The sequence below is a fragment of the Oncorhynchus keta genome, chromosome 10, assembly GCF_023373465.1.
Source record: "Oncorhynchus keta strain PuntledgeMale-10-30-2019 chromosome 10, Oket_V2, whole genome shotgun sequence".
In the NCBI taxonomy this organism is placed as follows: Eukaryota; Metazoa; Chordata; class Actinopteri; order Salmoniformes; family Salmonidae; genus Oncorhynchus; species Oncorhynchus keta.
The window spans coordinates 37,462,511-37,484,778 of NC_068430.1; the positions used below are offsets into that span (position 1 = coordinate 37,462,511).

Consider the following 22,268-nt stretch of genomic DNA (forward strand, 5'->3'; position numbering starts at 1 on the left):
TAACTTGCTTCAGAAAATACATTGTGTTGGTAATGACATGACTCACCAGCTTCAATACAGAACATACAGAATTTTGCTATAGACATAGGTTTTACCCTAAAGAAGATACTGAGCTCTATAGTCTAACTGGGTCTGACTGGGTCTGGACATTCACAAAGCATCTCAAAGTATTCACAAAGCATCTCAAAGTAGGAGTGCTGGTCTAGGATCAGGTCCTCCCTCTTATTTAGCTATCCTACTCTTCAATCCCAGAAAACACACCCACTGGGTGGCCTACCAATTTCATCAGGTTTACTGTGTACCTTTCATTTGATTGGCGCAATATTAGAATGTAGCCTATGGAGAATGCGTTCAGAATGGAGATCAGTGAGAGACATCAAAATATAAGCATATTCCTCTCTGTTTCAGAAGCCATGCTTAGATTAAATAGCATTCTGATATTTCATAATATGTACGTTTAGGGAAGTTTTCAAGAACCCTAAGCTACTTTATGAAAAAAAATCAGGTTGAGAGCCTTTACGCACGACAATTGTAACATCGAGTTCTTCAACCTATTGTAGTGTTGAAAGACTGGTGTACATAGAATGATAATAGGGAGGACAGTACAACAGCATAGCCCTATTGCTTGCACTGACTATGGAACTGCGTGATGACAATGGCCAAGTATTGCAGCATGTGTCATGTTCAAACTGTTTACGGCGGAAGTATGTGTCACGTTGCTATGTTTTTCAGTTTGCTGCCATGTGACTGGTCTCGAGTGTACATAAGGAAAAATCATCTGAAACCATTTCTATGTTCATTTACAATCCCCTTCTGCAAACAAATTATCAATTTACCTAGCTCTTATCAATCAATAACTTCATTTATAAATTACAGTGCATGAAGAATGGTGTTATTTGTATCGGGAAAAATTAAGTAGATGTTTTTCTACCTGGAACCGAAAGGTTTGCTGGACCTTATTCATGGTTTCCTCGTGAAAAAACATGATGTATTTATGAGGAAATTAAATCAAGGTCAGAATACGCATATCTGTAGACACACCTATATTTCTGTGATCTCCACCCCAAACGCATAGGTTGCTGGCATATGCATTTCCCCATGCTTAAATTCAAGGTCTGAATGCGCACAGAGGAAAGTGTGTGAAAAGGTCATTAAGTTCCATTTACGTGCACGTACAGCACCAGTCAAAAGTTTGGACACACCTTCTCATTCAAGGGTTTTTCTTTATTTTGACTATTTTCTACATTGTAGAATAATAGTGAATACATCAAAACTATGAAATAGCACATGGAATCATGTAGTAACCAAAACAAGTGTGAAACAACTCAAAATATATTTTAGATTTTACATTCTTCAAAGTAGCCAGCCTTTGCCTTGATGACAGTTTTGCACACTCTTGGTATTCTCTCATCCAGCTTCATGCGTTAGTCACAATTAACAGGTGTTCCTTCTTAAAATATTTGATTTCCTTCTTAATAAAAATAAAGAAAAGCCTTTGAATGAGCAGGTGTGTCCAAACTTTTGACTGGTACTGTATATCTCGGTTCTGAATACACCCCCCCGGCTGGGTGGGTGGGTGTCTGGTCTGTGTGTTTACCTCTTTGGAGGGCTTTCTCAGGACATCTCCAACCCCCCCTCCGCTCCTTAGGCCATGGCTCAGCACAGTGACGATACACATGAGCAGAGAGTCACACGTACGCTCCTTGCCATCCTCCCTGTCCTCCACAAAGTCTGAGGGAGAGTGGCAGGGAAGAGGGTTAATACACACACAACATCTAATTGCCCTTTCACCTTACACTATAGGTTATTATTATTGTATATAGTTCTACTGTATTGTACCTTCCACTTGGAGCTCTGTGGTGCAGTTGTTCTCTCCAGTCTCAGACCGACACATCCCAGCAGACACCATCTCATTGGCCAAACTGGCTCCGTTCTCTATAAAAGACATCAGGTTAGGTAGCAACATGTGTTAATGGCAACTAGATAAACAACACCTCCAGATAACACCATTATATTGTTTTCCTTGTCCCTGTACTGTTATGGCTTTCCAGGGTGTGAGGGAAATTTGGTTGTTGTCTAACTATGTGCAACTCCTATCAACAGACCATAAACGTCTAGCCTGGTCCCAGATCTGTTATCGCTGTTTTGCCATAGCAGTAAAACAAATAGTAATTATATTTCTATGGTCTCCTCCTTGTCCTCACCCAGGGTGGTGTTGGGGATGCGATCCACCTCCAGGATGAAGTCATCCTTGAAGAAGATGTACCCCACAATGGAGAACAGGTAGACCAGGATGAGGGCCAGCACTGCTGTCAATACGATGGAGCGACCGTTACGGGTCACACTCTTTATCACGTTCAGTAGAGTCTCCTCCCTGTACACCAGGTCAAAGAGCTGCACGAGAGACACAATACAGAGTTAACACAGAGTTATAGTTTGACCTAATATTGAAACAGCATGGAAGCATTTAGGAATTATTATTTGTTCAATATCTGTTTCGGAATTATACTTTTTTTGTGACCTCGATAATTGTATTGAGATAAATATATTCTGGTTTAGAAAGATAAAGTGTAAGAGGGATTGATACATTTGTCCAAAAACAGAATCATTTGGAGAAATAATTTCCTCTTTTTACCCGTCTTCTTTCATAGCCGTTATTTTTTCCTGAGCAGATTCCCAGCCATTTTCTCTATGACAGGACTTTTCAGCAGTATATCCTATCATACACATGGACATTTTCTGCATCCTGAGTGGCGCAGCGGTCTGAGGCATCGCTACAGACCCGAGTTCGTTCCCGGGCTTTATCACAACCGGACGTGATCTGGAGTCCCATAGGGGGGCGCACAATTGGCCCAGCGTCACCCGGGTTTGGCCGGGGTAGGCCGTCATAGTAAATAAGAATTTGTTCTTAACTGTCTTGCCTAGTTAAATAAAAGTTCAATAAAATAATAAAAAGCCCCTGGGCCTCAGAGTTAGTTACTGAATAGAAAACATCCAGACTGGCACATGCAGTACGCCTGACACATAAAACACCAGCAAGCACCACTCAACTCCCCAACAACATATCCTAAGCCAGTTCCTGTTCATTAAAAGCCACTGTCCTTAAATACCCTGTGTGTGTGTTTGCGCCTGCATGCACACACCAGAACATACGCTAATGTCCCTGGACAGCTTCCTATTAAGTGTAACTGTAGGCTCACCATCAGCCATATATATTAATATACAGAATACATATGTAAAATGTATAGATGTGCTCACCAGTAGGCTGTAGAAGAAGACATGGACAAAGACCCCCAGGCTACAGATGATGAGGTACATGAGGTGGTAGAGGAACTCAACGTCCAGGATCATGGCCTTGTAGCCCCGTGTGAACGTCCCTCTGTTCCCCACAAAACTCATCAGGAAGATGGTCTTATTACACACCTGGAGGGACACGATAGATAAAATAATGATTATAAATATAAACCTAACTTTGATTTAAATCAGGAAATCCCACATTGAGGTCAGAAGACCTCCTTCACAAGTGAGACCTCACCATTAATGGAGTGGGAGGTAACACTAAGTAGAGTATCCAGCCATAATGCTTTATAACTTGATGTAAGCATGTATAAGCCTTCATTATGTCTTATAAAACAAGGCTTAGAATATTTTAGGTCTCTCTCGACATAAATTGTCAATATTCTCCTTGGACATGCACTACATGATGATCCATGATGACCATAAGACACAACATATATAGGACAGGCATTTCATGGATTGGCATTGGATTGTTCTTAGTATAGTAGGTTTTTAGTAATACTGGGGTTCAGTAGATGAGTGTGGGGTAGCTGTCTCCCAGCTATAGGGAGCGAAGGGAGACAGACAGAGGGAGGAGAGGAAGGCAGAAAAGCCCATTTGAGGACACACAGGGAGCAGGCCGTGTGAAAGGGACAGTTAAATGAATTTTGGGCTGCTGAAGGTGTGGTGTCAGCCTCCTCCAGTGTCTAGTGGTGCATTTCCCAGCTGACCGACCAAACACTCAAGCCATGCCAGTGAGCGAGCCACGCCAGGGAGTGACACCACAGGCAGACTGAGCACTGGAGAGAGGTCTGCATGGAGGGGGCATGTGGACAAGGTATGTGGGTAGTGGGCAAACAGGTGGGTATGGGCTGTTGAGTGAGGTGTGAAGGGAGTACCTGGGGCTGGGGGTATGGAGGAGTGGGGGGAGCCTACTGAAGACTAGCAAGACCATTCACATTGGAGCACATGGAAAAAAAGATGAAGTGTGTGACTTATTATACAATAAAGTCATTCACACACGTTTCCCCATGCAGACATACGTTGAATGCTCCCAGCAGAAAAAGGGTGGGCTGCAGGCCCACGGAGAAGATCAGGCGGATGATGGTGGCGATGATGAGGGTTCGGACCCCCAGGGGCTGGGGCATGGCCACCACGATGGCCAACAATGCCAACATGCCCACCCAGAGCAGGGCAGACAGGTGGGGCTCCAGGGTACCTGCCGAGGACACAAACACACATAAGCATACACACACGCCAGTGGAGTGTATTAATGGATGTGAAGGCCAGGCATCCCCAAAAACTTTTTTTTTTTTTATGAAAAGGTATCTTTTGTCTCTGTGTTTTCATAATGTTCCTTCAATTCACAAGAGGCTGAATGTATCTCACTGGAGAAAGCACACAACATCGCCCCTCTGTATGTGTAGGCCATCTGTCTGATGCTGTCTGGTCAAAAAGAGTATGACAATGTTTGAATGAAAGGGAAGCTAGCAAGCATTTGGCCTCCCATGATAAAAAAAAGTATAAAATATAACGCCAATCAACACTGAGCTAAGCTGAGTGAGCGCAACCGAATGGTCTTGGCACAGCCCAAACAAAAGAGAGAAACATTTGGCTTCACTCCTACCACATCGCGTCGAGAGAGAACTAAGTCATAGTTATACTGAAAGGCACTTGAGAATGAAAATGACGGTGCACATTAAGACCAAGAGGCTTTCCCCTGATCTCTGACTACCAGCAGCCACCTGGGGACTTTGTGGAGCTGCACTTTGAACTCAAACAGAGCATGTTACATAACCCTAAAAAAGTAGGGCACACTTGAGTGTGTTTTCCTTAGTGGGGCTTTAGAGAGAAGCCTACCTGATGCTCCCCTTGATCCAGGGGTAAATCCTGGATTAATGTGACAGTCATAGGGTTTCATGTGGCTCTGCCGTCACTACCACCGAACCAATCGCATCCCCACCAGCACCAGCAGCCCCCCCCACCCCAACCTGAACTAGGCATGTAAAAAAGGGCCACGCAAAGACCTGGTTCTGTAACCAGCCCCATTCACTAAACCAGGAGCTTACTACTGGCAGGTGTGTTTGTGTTAGTGATGAGGGGGGAGTGGGTGAAATCGATATTTACATATCGCAATATCATTTTGGATGATATTACAGTGTATTAATACTTTGTATCGATTTGTAAAATAAATTAAAAAGTAGCTGCGCAATAGATATCGTATCGACACCTAAGTATAGTGATAATATTGTATCATGAGGTCCCTGGCAATTCCCAGCCCGTGTGTGACTGTGGTGCATGGGAACGGGGGTGGGAAATTAGGGCTGAAGAAAAAGAGAGAGGGAGAAGTAGAGAGAAGAGGTAGATAGACATGAGAGAGAGGGAAGACAGAGGTAAAGAAGGAAGAAGAGGAGCAAAAATGGAAAATAAAAAGAATGAAGGGAGACAGCAAGAGTGAAAGAGAGACAGCAAGAGAGTGAAAGAGTGAAAGAGAGTGAAAGAGAGAGAGAGAGAGAGAGAGAGAGAGAGAGAGAGAGAGAGAGAGAGAGAGAGAGAGAGAGAGATAGATAGAGAGGAATACTCCCTCTCACATGACAGGTGCCACTTACATAACTACCACTGCCTCTAAAAATATTATACTGAAAGATTCATGGCTGACTGGCTGGGGGCTGCTGGAGGGGTGTGTGTGTGTCCGATCCCCAAAAATATTTGTAATAGCGTGTGTATTTGTAAACACACAAGAACTAGGCCAAAGGTATGTGGGGTGTCACGTGACTCCCTCTCCCTCTTCACACAGCTCTACTGTACTGTAGGGAGGGAAACGCACACACAGGCACACTGGGATGTACTATGCTGTAATACTGCTGTAGTCAACAGGAGAGGCCTCACCCACAGCCATTCTGCTCCACTCAGTTCTTATTTTTCCTTTATACTTTTACAAACTCTTATTTTCAATGACGGCCCAGGAACAGTGGGTTAACTGCCTTGTTTAGGGGCAGAACGACAGATTTATACATTGTCAGCTCGGGGATTCGATCTTGCAACCTATCCTTGCATTTATGCACACTTTACATCAAGTGTCCCTAAGCATTGCTATTTTTACATTGTTGTTGTCAGATAATCAAACAATTATTGACTTAATTCTGGGCACATTTTAGCAAAGCGCAGAAATGTATTCTTGCCATTAAATGTGTGGGCAAATCTCTGTCATACCCACAGACCTGCTGGCGTAGCAGGAAATCCTAGTCAATAGCAACCGAGAGGTTGTGAGATTAAATCCCAAGTTAGGTATCGTCTCAAGTAACCAGCATTTTACAGCAACACCTTTATTCAGCTGTAAAAATACAGTAACTTGTTGTTTACCTTACTTTCACTGCAACCAGTAGCCTGTATTGTACCATAAAATGGTACAAAGGAACTTTGGGTTGGAGCGAGCGGTCGCATCCGCATTTCGCTCCGCAGGTAGTATAACTTTTTCATTACATTTCATTACATTTCATTATAGTACAACAGTTTGATTTGTCTAATCTTAGCAATTTCTTCTTAGCTAGCTACATAGCCGTCTTTGTATCAAAGATAATTGCGTAATTATCGTATTTCGTCGTCCTAACGTAGTCTTCACTGCTCTGCCCAGCAGCTAGCCAGCTAGCAAACGTCCACCGATTAGCAGCACTGTAGAAACTATTACACTCAACTGAACGACTTGATTAGTGTAGTGTTAGCTAGCTACATAGCTGTCTTTGCTGTCTTCGTATCCAAGATAATTGTGTAGTCTTAGAGTGATTATCTTAATTTACCGAGGTTAGCTAGCCAGCTATTTGTCGTCCTTAACATAGGAGACACTGCTAGCTAGCCAACAGCTAGCCAACGTCTTCCGAATAGAACTTCCCACTCAACAACCCGGTCGCATTCTGCTTCGCTCCACAGGTAGTATCACATTTTCATTTCATTACAGCACAACGGTTTGATTTGTTTGATCGTAGCTAGCTACATAGCTAGCTACATAGCCGTCTTTGTATCAAAGATAATTGTGTAGTCTAGAGCGATTTTCTAGGTTAGCTAGCCAGCTATTGTCGTTCTTTTAACGCAACGTAATCAACACTGCTAGCTAGCCAGCTAGCCCCCAAATAGCAGCATTGTAGAAACTATTACACTCAACGGAACGACTTGATTAGTGTAGTGTCAACAACGCAGCCACTGCCAGCTAGCCTACAAAGTCAACAACGCAGCCACTGCCAGCTAGCCTACTTCAGCAGTACTGTATCATTTTTAATCATTTTAGTCAATAAGATTCTTGCTAAGTAAGCTTAGTCCACTTGTCATTCCAATCTCCTTTGCATTAGCGTAGCCTCTTCTGTAGCCTGTCAACTATGTGTCTGTCTATCCCTGTTCTCTCCTCTCTGCACAGACCATACAAACGCTCCACACCGCGTGGCCGCGGCCACCCTAATCTGGTGGTCCCAGCGAGCACGACCCACGTGGAGTTCCAGGTCTCCGGTAGCCTCTGGAACTGCCGATCTGCGGCCAACAAGGCAGAGTTCATCTCAGCCTATGCCTCCCTCCAGTCCCTCGACTTCTTGGCACTGACGGAAACATGGATCACCACAGATAACACTGCCACTCCTACTGCTCTCTCTTCGTCCGCCCACGTGTTCTCGAACACCCCGAGAGCTTCTGGTCAGCGGGGTGGTGGCACCGGGATCCTCATCTCTCCCAAGTGGTCATTCTCTCTTTCTCCCCTTACCCATCTGTCTATCGCCTCCTTTGAATTCCATGCTGTCACAGTTACCAGCCCTTTCAAGCTTAACATCCTTATCATTTATCGCCATCCAGGTTCCCTCGGAGAGTTCATCAATGAGCTTGATGCCTTGATAAGCTCCTTTCCTGAGGACGGCTCACCTCTCACAGTTCTGGGCGACTTTAACTTCCCCACGTCTACCTTTGACTCATTCCTCTCTGCCTCCTTCTTTCCACTCCTCTCCTCTTTTGACCTCACCCTCTCACCTCCCCCCCCCCTACTCACAAGGCAGGCAATACGCTCGACCTCATCTTTACTAGATGCTGTTCTTCCACTAACCTCATTGCAACTCCCCTCCAAGTCTCCGACCACTACCTTGTATCCTTTTCCCTCTCGCTCTCATCCAACACTTCCCACACTGCCCCTACTCGGATGGTATCGCGCCGTCCCAACCTTCGCTCTCTCTCCCCCGCTACTCTCTCCTCTTCCATCCTATCATCTCTTCCCTCTGCTCAAACCTTCTCCAACCTATCTCCTGATTCTGCCTCCTCAACCCTCCTCTCCTCCCTTTCTGCATCCTTTGACTCTCTATGCCCCCTATCCTCCAGGCCGGCTCGGTCCTCCCCTCCCGCTCCGTGGCTCGACGACTCATTGCGAGCTCACAGAACAGGGCTCCGGGCAGCCGAGCGGAAATGGAGGAAAACTCGCCTCCCTGCGGACCTGGCATCCTTTCGCTCCCTCCTCTCTACATTTTCCTCTTCTGTCTCTGCTGCTAAAGCCACTTTCTACCACTCTAAATTCCAAGCTTCTGCCTCTAACCCTAGGAAGCTCTTTGCCACCTTCTCCTCCCTCCTGAATCCTCCTCCCCCCCTCCTCCCTCTCTGCAGACGACTTCGTCAACCATTTTGAAAAGAAGGTCGACGACATCCGATCCTCGTTTGCTAAGTCAAACGACACCGCTGGTTCTGCTCACACTGCCCTACCCTGTGCTCTGACCTCTTTCTCCCCTCTCTCTCCAGATGAAATCTCGCGTCTTGTGACGGCCGGCCGCCCAACAACCTGCCCGCTGTACCCTATCCCCTCCTCTCTTCTCCAGACCATTTCCGGAGACCTTCTCCCTTACCTCACCTCGCTCATCAACTCATCCCTGACCGCTGGCTACGTCCCTTCCGTCTTCAAGAGAGCGAGAGTTGCACCCCTTCTGAAAAAACCTACACTCGATCCCTCCGATGTCAACAACTACAGACCAGTATCCCTTCTTTCTTTTCTCTCCAAAACTCTTGAACATGCCGTCCTTGGCCAGCTCTCCCGCTATCTCCCTCGGTATGACCTTCTTGATCCAAATCAGTCAGGTTTCAAGACTAGTCATTCAACTGAGACTGCTCTTCTCTGTATCACGGAGGCGCTCCGCACCGCTAAAGCTAACTCTCTCTCCTCTGCTCTCATCCTTCTAGACCTATCGGCTGCCTTCGATACTGTGAACCATCAGATCCTCCTCTCCACCCTCTCCGAGTTGGGCATCTCCGGCGCGTCCCACACTTGGATTGCGTCCTACCTGACAGGTCGCTCCTACCAGGTGGCGTGGCGAGAATCTGTCTCCTCACCACGCGCTCTCACCACTGGTGTCCCCCAGGGCTCTGTTCTAGGCCCTCTCCTATTCTCGCTATACACCAAGTCAATTGGCTCGGTCATAACCTCACATGGTCTCTCCTAACATTGCTATGCAGACGACACACAATTAATCTTCTCCTTTCCCCCTTCTGATGACCAGGTGGCGAATCGCATCTCTGCATGTCTGGCAGACATATCAGTGTGGATGACGGATCACCACCTCAAGCTGAACCTCGGCAAGACGGAGCTGCTCTTCCTCCCCGGGAAGGACTGCCCGTTCCATGATCTCGCCATCACGGTTGACAACTCCATTGTGTCCTCCTCCCAGAGCGCTAAGAACCTTGGCGTGATCCTGGACAACACCCTGTCGTTCTCAACTAACATCAAGGCGGTGGCCCGTTCCTGTAGGTTCATGCTCTACAACATCCGCAGAGTACGACCCTGCCTCACACAGGAAGCGGCGCAGGTCCTAATCCAGGCACTTGTCATCTCCCGTCTGGATTACTGCAATTCGCTGTTGGCTGGGCTCCCTGCCTGTGCCATTAAACCCCTACAACTCATCCAGAACGCCGCAGCCCGTCTGGTGTTCAACCTTCCCAAGTTCTCCCACGTCACCCCGCTCCTCCGCTCTCTCCACTGGCTTCCAGTTGAAGCTCGCATCCGCTACAAGACCATGGTGCTTGCCTACGGAGCTGTGAGGGGAACGGCACCTCAGTACCTCCAGGCTCTGATCAGGCCCTACACCCAAACAAGGGCACTGCGTTCATCCACCTCTGGCCTGCTCGCCTCCCTACCACTGAGGAAGTACAGTTCCCGCTCAGCCCAGTCAAAACTGTTCGCTGCTCTGGCCCCCAATGGTGGAACAAACTCCCTCACGACGCCAGGACAGCGGAGTCAATCACCACCTTCCGGAGACACCTGAAACCCCACCTCTTTAAGGAATACCTAGGATAGGATAAGTAATCCTTCTCACCCCCCTTTTAAGATTTAGATGCACTATTGTAAAGTGACTGTTCCACTGGATGTCATAAGGTGAATGCACCAATTTGTAAGTCGCTCTGGATAAGAGCGTCTGCTAAATGACTTAAATGTAAATGTAAATGACAGGAACTAATACACTATAGCATTTCATTGCATAAAAGGAAAACATGGTGGAGAGGGAAATAACAGGATGGTTCTTCACACCATCACAGCAGTAATGAACCCTTCCACTCAAAATGTTTTAGAAAATAATCATGGTTATACATGTCACCCTCAGCCCTGACAAGGAACCCCGAAAAAATATAGTTTGTATATTCTGCTCCAGCATGGTCTAGTAGCTGGTCTGCAAAACCATGCCCATCATTATGATATTTCCCAGCATGCTCTATTGCAGATTGAGTTGTAGAATATCTGTGTTGTTGCATGTACATTGACAGATGAATTAATCAATTCATTGATCTTATGGTACACAAAGAAAAATAACATACATTTTTCTAAACTAATCCAATATGTTAGTTGGATATATTGTACCCGTTACTGAAATGGTTGTTCCAGTTTAGGTTGTCTCATTCATTTGCTTTGTATTCCTAGTGGTCATTCTGAATGCATATTTTAGGTGAATCAAAGTTCAAAATTGTTGGATGTCCTCAATCAGGTTAGAGTCCAATAGGAACAAGACATTACTTTGCAAGTGAGCATAATGTGACTTGATGTTAGTTTTGTGGGTGACAAGCATATGCTGGTACGGTACGTCCAGTGTCCAAAACACAGTGAAGGCTGGTCACCAGTGACAACACAACGAAAGCTGGTCACCAGCCTTTGCTGTTTTTTTCAGCAGGGCAACGGGTCAGAGGGGAAGGAAGGTAGGAGATTACAGGGCCAGGGGAAGTTTGGGAAGTGAAGGCCAGGCAAAGGATTGTGGGTGACTTTTCTGAGGCCAAAATGTCACAAAAATATGTTTATTTCTGAACCACAAAGATCAGAATGCCCAAATACATACACTTACTGGTACACCGTTTGGAAATATTTACTGTTGTTGTGCACTCATAATGTTCCATAGTGCAAAAGTAGCTGTGTTACAAACACTTATAAAAGAGCACGAAGGAGAAAATCTTAGCAATCCAGTTGCACTGAGATACATGTAGAAGTCCAAGTGATGCAGCGCAACTGGGCTGGATCATACCACCATTTTTGGCCCTCGGTGTTGTGTGTGCGGCTCACGCAACCTTCCTCTGACCCGATGTTCTACAGCAGCACCTCAAAGGGATATACGAACTTGCTTGATCTCTGAGGGTATCAGAGCCATGGCCGGAGTGCCCACATAAACAGACCATGGCTCAACACACATGAAAGAATCAGCAATGGAAACAGCTCCTTCATGTACAGGGAAGAGTCTTAGCACTGACTGAAGATACAGATGATGTCCCTAGGGAACAGCTGCAGTACGTGTAGACAATGGTTCATTTGTAAAAGTGTTTTCTTACCAACACTACACGTATATACACTGTAAAAACATATCCTGTTGTTTTTACAGTATCTTACTGGCAGCCAGTGGCCTGTAAGCTACTGTTTAAAACAGTACAGTATGTTACCATCATTTCCAGAGAAACTTTGGTTTAACAGTACATTACCGTAAAGTTTATACAAAATGTAAATGGCGAAAGTCAGGGTCGCTGGCAGGTGACTGACCTTCACGCAAACCCTCCAGGGGGTAGAAGAAGGCCACCAGGAGGTTCATGAGGACGGCCAGGTTGAAGGAGATGTTACTCCAGAATGACATGTTTCTGGAACACCAGTACAACACGGGCTGGGCTAGAGGAGAGAGAGAGGTAGCGAGAGAGAGATAGCGAGAGAGAGGTAGCGAGAGAGAGAGAGAGAGAGGTAGCGAGAGAGAGAGGTAGCGAGAGAGAGAGAGAGAGAGGTAGCGAGAGAGAGAGAGAGAGAGGTAGCGAGAGAGAGAGAGAGAGAGAGGTAGCGAGAGAGAGAGAGAGGTAGCGAGAGAGGTAGCGAGAGAGAGAGAGAGAGAGAGAGAGAGGTAGCGAGAGAGGTAGCGAGAGAGAGAGAGAGAGAGGTAGCGAGAGAGAGAGAGAGAGAGAGATAGCGAGAGAGAGAGAGAGAGAGAGGTAGCGAGAGAGAGAGAGAGAGAGAGAGGTAGAGAGAGAGAGAGAGAGAGAGAGGTAGCGAGAGAGAGAGAGAGAGAGAGGTAGCGAGAGAGAGAGAGAGAGAGAGGTAGCGAGAGAGAGAGAGAGAGAGAGTAGCGAGAGAGAGAGAGAGAGGTAGCGAGAGAGAGAGAGAGAGAGGTAGAGAGAGAGAGGTAGCGAGAGAGAGAGAGAGGTAGCGAGAGAGAGAGAGGTAGCGAGAGAGAGAGAGGTAGCGAGAGAGAGAGAGGTAGCGAGAGAGAGAGAGGTAGCGAGAGAGAGAGAGGTAGCGAGAGAGAGAGAGGTAGCGAGAGAGAGAGAGAGAGAGAGGTAGCGAGAGAGAGAGAGAGGTAGCGAGAGAGAGAGAGAGGTAGTAGAGAGAGAGAGAGAGAGAGAGGTAGCGAGAGAGAGAGAGAGAGGTAGCGAGAGAGAGAGAGAGGTAGAGAGAGAGGTAGCCAGAGAGAGGTAGCGAGAGAGAGGTAGCGAGAGAGAGGTAGCGAGAGAGAGGTAGCGAGAGAGAGGTAGCGAGAGAGAGGTAGAGGTAGAGAGAGAGAGGTAGCGAGAGAGAGAGAGAGAGGTAGCGAGAGAGAGAGAGGTAGCGAGAGAGAGAGAGAGGTAAGCGAGAGAGGTAGCGAGAGAGGTAGCGAGAGAGAGGTAGCGAGAGAGGTAGCGAGAGAGAGGTAGCGAGAGAGAGGTAGAGAGAGAGAGAGGTAGCGAGAGAGAGAGAGAGAGGTAGCGAGAGAGAGAGAGAGGTAGCGAGAGAGAGGTAGCCAGAGAGAGGTAGCCAGAGAGAGGTAGCGAGAGAGAGGTAGCGAGAGAGAGGTAGCGAGAGAGAGGTAGAGGGAGAGGTAGAGAGAGAGAGGTAGCGAGAGAGCGAGAGAGAGAGAGAGGTAGCGAGAGAGGTAGCGAGAGAGAGGTAGCGAGAGAGAGGTAGCGAGAGAGAGGTAGCGAGAGGTAGAGAGAGGTAGAGGTAGAGAGAGAGAGGTAGCGAGAGAGAGAGAGAGGTAGCGAGAGAGGTAGCGAGAGAGGTAGCGAGAGAGGTAGCGAGAGAGAGGTAGCGAGAGAGAGAGATAGCGAGAGAGAGAGAGGTAGCGAGAGAGAGAGAGAGAGGTAGCGAGAGAGAGAGAGAGAGTAGCGAGAGAGAGAGAGAGAGTAGCGAGAGAGAGAGAGAGAGGTAGCGAGAGAGAGAGAGAGAGGTAGCGAGAGAGAGAGAGAGAGGTAGCGAGAGAGAGAGAGAGAGGTAGCGAGAGAGAGAGAGAGAGAGGAGAGAGAGAGAGAGAGAGAGAGAGGTAGCGAGAGAGAGAGAGAGAGAGAGCGAGAGAGAGAGAGAGAGAGAGAGAGAGAGAGAGAGAGAGAGAGAGAGAGAGGTAGCGAGAGAGAGAGAGAGAGGTAGCGAGAGAGAGAGAGAGAGGTAGCGAGAGAGAGAGAGAGAGGTAGGAGAGAGAGAGAGAGAGAGGTAGCGAGAGAGAGAGAGAGAGAGAGAGAGAGAGAGAGAGAGAGAGAGAGAGAGAGAGGAGAGGTAGAGAGAGAGAGAGAGAGAGGTAGCGAGAGAGAGAGAGAGGTAGCGAGAGAGAGAGAGAGAGGTAGCGAGAGAGAGAGAGAGAGAGAGAGAGAGAGAGGTAGCGAGAGAGAGAGAGAGAGAGAGCGAGAGAGAGAGAGAGAGAGCGAGAGAGAGAGAGAGAGGTAGCGAGAGAGAGAGAGAGAGAGGTAGCGAGAGAGAGAGAGAGAGGTAGCGAGAGAGAGAGAGAGAGAGGTAGCGAGAGAGAGAGAGAGAGAGAGAGGGAGCGAGAGAGAGAGGGGTAGCGAGAGAGAGAGGTAGCGAGAGAGAGAGGGGTAGCGAGAGAGAGAGAGAGGGGTAGCGAGAGAGAGAGAGAGGGGTAGAGAGAGAGAGAGAGAGAGGTAGAGAGAGAGAGAGAGAGAGAGTAGAGAGAGAGAGAGAGGTAGAGAGAGAGAGAGAGAGAGAGAGAGAGAGAGAGAGAGAGAGAGAGAGAGAGAGAGAGAGAGAGAGAGAGAGAGAGAGAGAGAGAGAGAGAGAGAGAGAGAGAGAGAGAGAGAGAGAGAGAGAGAGAGAGAGAGAGGTAGAGAGAGAGAGAGGTAGAGAAAGAGAGAGAGGTAGAGAGAGAGAAAGGTAGAGAGAGAGAGAAAGGTAGAGAGAGAGGTAGAGAGAGGTAGAGAGAGGTAGTGGTTTAGAGACAAATGTAGAGAAAGAGAAAGAGGTAGAGGTAGATAGAGAGAAGAGGGAGGGAGGGAATGAACATGAAGTTACACATTTTACCAATAAGAGTGAATCTATTGGACATTTGTTTGTTTGTTATGAAACTGTACAGCAGGCTCTGTATATTCTGTAGTATGTATAGCTGGAGGCCAGAGGTGTGTGTGTGTGGCTGAGTGCTGTGTGATACCGTACGAGTCACTGATACACTAAGTGTGAAACAATAGAACGGCTCAGTACTAAAGCACAAATACACTCTTATAATAGAATTAAATGAACAAAGATGATACATTTACTGCTGTTCATGTTGGTTTAAGACACAACCTTTAGACATGTCACTGTAACCTTTCCTCTACTGAGGCTGGCTGTCCCCTCCCCACAGTTGACAGTCAATCTGGCCTGTTGGCACAGTTTATTGACGCTATTGGTGTGTCACTATTCTGATTCAGTTTGGTTTTAATTGGAAAAGAAGACATAGATGAGGGACTTTTCTCGCTTGTCTGACAGTGAGGAAAAAGTGTTTAGGCATGTGCTTGTGTGGATGCTCAGTGTGTGTGTTTGTGTGTGTGTGTTCTTAGCAGTGAGTCATACAGTTACAGATGTTTCACACCTCAGTGGAAATTCCCCAACAGCCCACTGACAGACAGTGGAAAGAAGAGCTATTAGGGTAAATCCATTTGAATTCAATCACTTTTTGACCGCAACCCCTTTGAATCGAACAAAAAGTTCCATCCATATTTACCCATGACAGTACTGCTCAGAAAGTGACTTTTTGGACCTGAACGCTAAAACATTCAAGAGGTTAAGGTGCTTAGGGCGTACCTATTTTGCACACCCCGCCATACCATGAGACATCCATGTCTTCATCACTGGAAATGATAAACGGATAAGATACACACCACCATTCAAAAGTTTGGGTCACTTAGAAATGTCCTTATTTTTGAAAGAAAAGCACATTTTTTTGACCATTAAAATAACAAAAAGTTGATCAGAAATAGAGTGCAGACATGGTTAATGATTGTTGTAGCTGGAAACTGCAGATTTGTTATGGAATATCTACATAGGTGTACAGAGGCCCATTATCAGCAACCATCACTCCTGTGTTCCAATCGCATGTTGTGTTAGCTAATCCAGGTTTATCATTTTAAAAGGCTAATTTCCCAATAGAAAACCCTTTTGCAATTATGTTAGCACAGCTGAAAACTGTTGTACTGATTAAAGAAGCAGTAAAACTGGCCTTCTTTAGACCAGTTGAGTAAAAGGAGCATCAGCATTTGTGGGTTCGATTACAGGCTCAAAATGGCCGGAAACAAAGACCTTTCTTCTGAAACTCGTCAGTCTATTCTTGTTCTGAGAAATGAAGGCTATTCCATGTGAGAAATTGCCAAGAAACTAAAGATATCGTACAACGCTGTGTACTACTCCCTTCACAGAACGGCACAAACCACACAGATGGTTGAGGTCCACATATCAGATAATGTTGACTTGAATGGGAATATTTGTTGTTTTAAATTATATACTGTCAATCCTACAAAAAGGAAACATATTGAAGTCTCATAGAAATATAGATATTAGAACAGACAGAATGAGGCCCTTTATCTACTTCTCCAGCGTCAGATGAACTCGTGGATACCATTTTTATGTCTCTGTGTCCAGTATGAAGGAAGATGGAGGTCGTTTTGCGAGCCAATGCTAACTAGCGTTAGCTGGAAGTCTATTGGTATCTGCTAGCATGCTAGTTGATACCCATAGACTTCCAGTGGATAGCATAAAAATGGTATCCACGAGTTCATCTGACTCTGGGGATGTAGATAATGGGCCTCATTGCAAAAATCCCAAAGTATCTCTTTAAAGGTTTAAAACTTTCATTTTAAATGATATTAAACTCAACCGTTTATCTTTTCTAGTGTTGAAGACGTCTCATGGTATGGTGGGGAAAATGTGTCAACTTTGAGTCACTTTCTGACCACTTCTTCCATGGGCAAACATGTATGTAAAATTATGTTTAAATCAAAAGGGATGCTGTCAAAATGTGACTGAATTCAAATGGAATTACCCAAAAGTGAAACACTAACTTCTGTCAAAACAGTGAGAGGATGCCACTGGCTCTCTTAACACTAGCCCTGCGACAGCTCCTCTGGGTCACATCATTAGATCACTAGGAATTACTGCGAAGTTTTGGCATAACTTCTGATTAAATGTTTTCTTTTGACTGCATATAGTTAATGCAGTCACATTTCAGTGGAAGTAGAGTAATAGAAATGAGTCCTGAGAAGCCATTTGGAAGAGCTAGCTACCTCTTAGTTTCTTCTGCCAGTTCATCTCATTGAAGAGGTCCTCTGCGCTAAGGAAGAAGTCATTGATCTTGCTGCCCTGCTCGTCCCTCTCAGTGGTGTAGTACACCCTCAGTTTGGACTCACAGGTCAGGAACTCACAGATGTTGGGCACAGGGAACACTATCTCCTCCATGGTTCGGTCATGACGCACAATCTGAGAGGAGGACACACACAGGAACACACTCAGTCAATGTCAGCTCTATGGGTGTGGAGTGGACCAGCCACCTAGCCCCTGGTTGGAGAGCACTCATGTGGCTGGACAGTGGAATTTAGCTCCAGGCTTTTGAGTATTTCCATTAAACCACATCAGATTAAGAGGTACTGAAATCCCTCTATGGCAGTTTCCCCAATGCTGGTCCTGGAGACCCAAAGGGGTGCATATTTTGTTTTTTGCCCTAGCACTAACAGGACCAGTATTATGAAACATTTCCCTATGGCAAAACATTTTTCTTTGTCAATGACAGTTAAAGATATCCAATGAATACACTGTGTGAGTGTGTTTGACTGGTGTCACTGACCTCTATCTGAGCAGTGTGTTTGGCGTAGAACTCCAGAGCCTCGTCTCCCTCTCCGTTGGTCCCTCCTGGTTTCAGCATCACCTGCAGCTCCTTGTTGTGGCGTGCCAACTACAGTGGTCGAAGTCAAATAAGGGGTCAAATCGCTCATGAGAAGTATAGCAGGCAAAACTGCATCTGACTGTTGTGTGAGAGCCTCAAATGGTTGGATCAAATGGTTGGGTCCAATAGTTGAATGTAATATCAATCAATTGTGGATCAAATGGTTGGTTATTCAAAAAACTATGTGCTTCTAAAGGTGTCATTATGGTAAACTAGACCCTGTCTTCTACCTGGTGGGCCAAGATGTAGATGTTGTGGCCCACGTTCCTGGGGGAGGCAGCATCATGCTCCTCCTCCTCCCCGCTGTCGTCATCCTCTTCGGGATCCTCAAACTCCACCTCTCCCTGCAGGTAGGCCTTCTTGATCACATCCACCTGAGGATCTCACCACCACCCAGACAACCATTACCTTCATTGGCCTATACCTGTGTGGGGAGACTTATGGGTGCAATTTAGATTTTTTTTGGGGGGGGGGAAACAGGCTCACCAGCTCCTTAGGTCTCATGTTGTACAGGATTCTCTCAGCATTCTCACTGTCATGGCGACTCTCCATGATAGCCAACAACAATTTAGAGGCATTGTTCTGAGAGAGAGAGAGAGAGAGACACTTACAAAAAAACTTATGTCTTTAATAAGACATCCTCATTACACTAAAAACACTGCAGAGAGAGAGAGAGAAATAGAGAAATAACTGAGATAATGGTTTGTTATCATGCAAACGTTATGTCATAGTCATGAGATGCGTATAAAGTTGAAGATCAAATCTTTCTAAGCCTTTTCTGTTCCTCCTTCCAAAGAAAACAGGCAGAATCCACAAGGCTTAGAGGGAAAATGCAATCTGCAGATATTTGGTTTGGCACCAAAGGAGCTAGCTGAGGAGAGATTCATGAGTTGTCTAGGTTTCAAAAGCAGCAGCACACTGTTTGTGAAGTTCCACTCCAGGATAGAGTATCTACTAGAGTAGGGAGTAAAGTAGCTTTACCACTAGCTCCAGTGTGGAGACCCAGCCTATGTCCAAAATGGCACCCTATTCCCCATATAGCGCACTACTTGTGACCAAAACCCTTTGAGAGGGAGGCCTCACCTTGAGTTCAAGCACCAGGTCCATCCTCTTCTTCCCCAGTGGGTTGATGTCATTCAGGATCAGGGCGATGATGATGTCAATGCCATTGGACTCATGGGTGGCGATGCAGTTCTGCAAGGAAACAATACAAGTCCATTTTATAAACGCGCTGCATGGACTACACTAGGGTCACTAGTTATCCATGTCAGGGCCCTCTCAACCTATCCATAGACAGTATTAGTAGTATGGATGACAATAGAAGTGGACCCAGGATAGGAGTCCATAACTGCTTCATATGGTATGCATATGTGCTTGTAGCTAGTTCTTACGGGATGGGCCCACTGTATCTGTTTGTAGTTCGAATGACAAAATGACACAGGCCCACAGTTAGTTGGTTCTAATGACAAGAGCCCATACATAGCTGTGGTTCTAAAGGCCAGTACCTGGTTCTCGTGGCAGGGTCCTTGGCAGTACTCGGTCAGGCTCTCCACTGTCTGGTTGATGAGAGCCACATTCTTCTCATTGATGTAGAGGCCCAGTAGACCCAGGCCTCCCGTGGTGCTGCCACAGATACAGTCCAGGAACTGCAGCGTCTCACACACCAGATTATAGTTGTTCTTATTGTTCTGACACCGCAGAAAGTTCTGGAGAGGGACCAAGGGAGGGTAAGAATACAGCGGTTTGCACATTTTATACATAACATTTTTGATTTAATTCAGAAAAAATTACATTACGTATTAAAAGGCAAATGTGCATTGAAAGTGTGACTCCGAACTAAAGAACATTCCAGTTAACATCAAACTGAGGACAGGATGACCCTGACTCCTTAAAACACAGAGAATATCTATCCATGAGTCACTGGGTAATCAGCGCCATAGTGTTGAGCTAACAGTTAGATTGGAGACGTGACCACCAGGCCTCCATTAGTGAATAGAACCATCGATCTCATGACTCCCATATCATGTACTGACTACGCAGAAAGTCCTAACATTTACATTTTGGTCATTTAGCAGACATTCTTATCCAGAGTGACTTACACAATCGACCACTGCGAACTAAAGACATAGCAGTGGACTTCATAACTATTGCCATAGAACATGACTTGTCCTGCTAAGAGGCTAGGCTGAATAACTGACCTGCAGGTCTCGGTTGTGGTTCTCACAGAGCAGCTGGAGGAAGCGCAGGATAGGCTGCATGATGACAATGATGAAGCTCATCTCTCCATCTTCCTGGCTCTTGTCCCCGGCGCTGGGCGTGCCGTCTGCCGCCGAGAAATGGTCCTCTGGGTCAGCCTCACGGCGGTACGAGTTGAAGGCTTTCTTAGTGGCCGACGATGCCTCCAGCAGCTGCTCTCTCGCTTCCTCTGTCACCACCACCGCTGAGTCTTTGGCTGCAGAGACACAGGGAGGACAGAGAAACCAAACTAGGTACTGGGGATAAAATGAAGACTTCTTTGTGGCAGCTAGTATTTATTGCTAAAGTGTTCAGAGAAAAACAAACCTTAGATCAGTGTCTAGGGGTAACTTCATCCTACTCTCTTAAAATGCAATAACTGACAATAAAAGAAGTTGACCTCTGACCTTTCTTGCGGATGGGCACTTCCTTGTCGGGGGCGTCGTCGTCCCTCTTTCTGTTGCCGAGGTCGCTGGTGTTGACTGTCACAGTGGCTTTGATCTCCAGCTGGGCCAGCTTCATCCGGTCGTAGAATACCCGGAAAAACTTCTCAGACTTCTTGTCCTCCGTCAGACGGCAGAAGAAGGAACGCTAGTACAAAGGAAGCCAAGTAAAGGTACTGGGAAGTAACTTAACCTTTTGTTGTAAATAACAAGGAAGGAACGTTCATTTCCGTCATGTGAATGCTTGTGTATTGTTGTGTGTAGCCTTCTTCACCAAATTGAGTACACTAGGCGTTATTGTTGATGGCTCAGTTGGTTACTTGCAGCATATAGTGTTCGCAATACCACAGTTCTGGGTTCGATTCCTGCATGACAACAATACATGTGATAACTGTAAGACAGCTTTGGATAAAAGCATCTGCTAAATGTCCCTTTCGCTAAACAAAGGTTCAGGTAATTCAAATTGATCAAAATAAGACAGGTCTGCACTACTGTGTATACAGTACCACCAAGTACATATCATAAACGTATACACTTTCTGCTACAAGGGCAATTCTGGTAATGTATGTAGTTACTGTAACACTGAATATTACCATGGAGATGACCTAAAGTCACCTATTTAGACAACTTGTTTGATTCGGGCAACCCAAAATTGTCTGTCACACTGCCAAATGGTGAAGCGGGGTATTTGACCAAGAAGGAGAGTGATGGAGTGCTGCATCAGATGACCTGGCCTCCACAATCACCCGTCCTCAACCCAATTGAGATGGTTAGGGATGAGTTGGACCGCAGAGTGAAGGATAAGCAGCCAACAAGTGCTCAGCATATGTGGGAACTCCTTCAAGAGTGTGTCAATGAAATTCTTACACAGGGACACTAAGTTAATCTTAAATTAATCATTGTTTATTTGTCAGCGCGCTGGAGGTTCCAACAAACTTAATGCACCATAGTGAATGTGTCAGAAGCTCTGCCTGTGCAGTCCCAGCAATTGTCTTATATACGGATATACACAGACAAGTTATATTTGCATGATATTTTCATTCATGTGACAGACCAATCAATATTCATAACATTTGACTGAGCAATATCTCACCAGGTTTCTTCTCTCTAAACTGAGACCTTGAAACTAAGATATATTTTGTTTGTTCTGAAAACAAGGTCTGGGTGTGCTGCCAAATTGCAGCTACTGATAGTGAGGATTTGTACAGTCAGCCACTTGCAAACACATTTGTTTATAGAACAGTACATGAATAGAACACAGAAATTAGTTATAAGGAAAGAACAAACATTAAAAAGTTTTGGAAAAGCATTCCAGGTGAAGCTGGTTGAGAGAATGCCAAGAGTGTGCGCAAAGCTTCTTTCTTTCTTTCTTTCTTTCTTTCTTTCTTTCTTTCTTTCTTTCTTTCTTTCTTTCTTACTCTTGTCTCGATCTCTGTGTGCCCCATGCATGCAAAGCACCATTACACCATGACCACAGTCAGCCTCAGCAAACACTAAAGAAGGGAAGGAAAAAACCCTGTTAAGGCTTTGACTGTGCCATCAAGATACTACCCTTTCTGAACTGCCTGTCATCTAAAGCTGTGGAAGACCATTGCCAAAACACTGCCAGATCCATACAGATGTTTGGTTAAATTGTTTATTTATTCTGTTTTAAAGCGACAGATTCTTCTTGTAATGATTA

General features: G+C 45.8%; 1 protein-coding gene across 4 annotated transcripts in view; it reads right to left on the reverse strand.

The window, feature by feature from the left end:
- Window positions 1-22,268, reverse strand: part of LOC118388636 (inositol 1,4,5-trisphosphate receptor type 1) — a 160,874-nt gene that overhangs the window by 11,073 nt on the left and 127,533 nt on the right. For all 4 annotated transcript variants that reach the window (XM_035777898.2, XM_035777897.2, XM_035777896.2 and 1 more), the window contains 14 exons: window positions 20,552-20,735; window positions 20,108-20,361; window positions 19,415-19,615; window positions 18,993-19,103; window positions 18,396-18,491; window positions 18,140-18,283; window positions 17,811-17,918; window positions 17,254-17,446; window positions 12,296-12,418; window positions 4,320-4,495; window positions 3,259-3,423; window positions 2,205-2,394; window positions 1,840-1,935; window positions 1,598-1,731 (listed from right to left, as the gene is read on the reverse strand). In XM_035777898.2, the coding sequence (XP_035633791.2) occupies window positions 1,598-1,731; window positions 1,840-1,935; window positions 2,205-2,394; window positions 3,259-3,423; window positions 4,320-4,495; window positions 12,296-12,418; window positions 17,254-17,446; window positions 17,811-17,918; window positions 18,140-18,283; window positions 18,396-18,491; window positions 18,993-19,103; window positions 19,415-19,615; window positions 20,108-20,361; window positions 20,552-20,735 (2,175 nt within the window). The remainder of the gene's footprint in view (window positions 1-1,597; window positions 1,732-1,839; window positions 1,936-2,204; window positions 2,395-3,258; window positions 3,424-4,319; window positions 4,496-12,295; window positions 12,419-17,253; window positions 17,447-17,810; window positions 17,919-18,139; window positions 18,284-18,395; window positions 18,492-18,992; window positions 19,104-19,414; window positions 19,616-20,107; window positions 20,362-20,551; window positions 20,736-22,268) is intronic.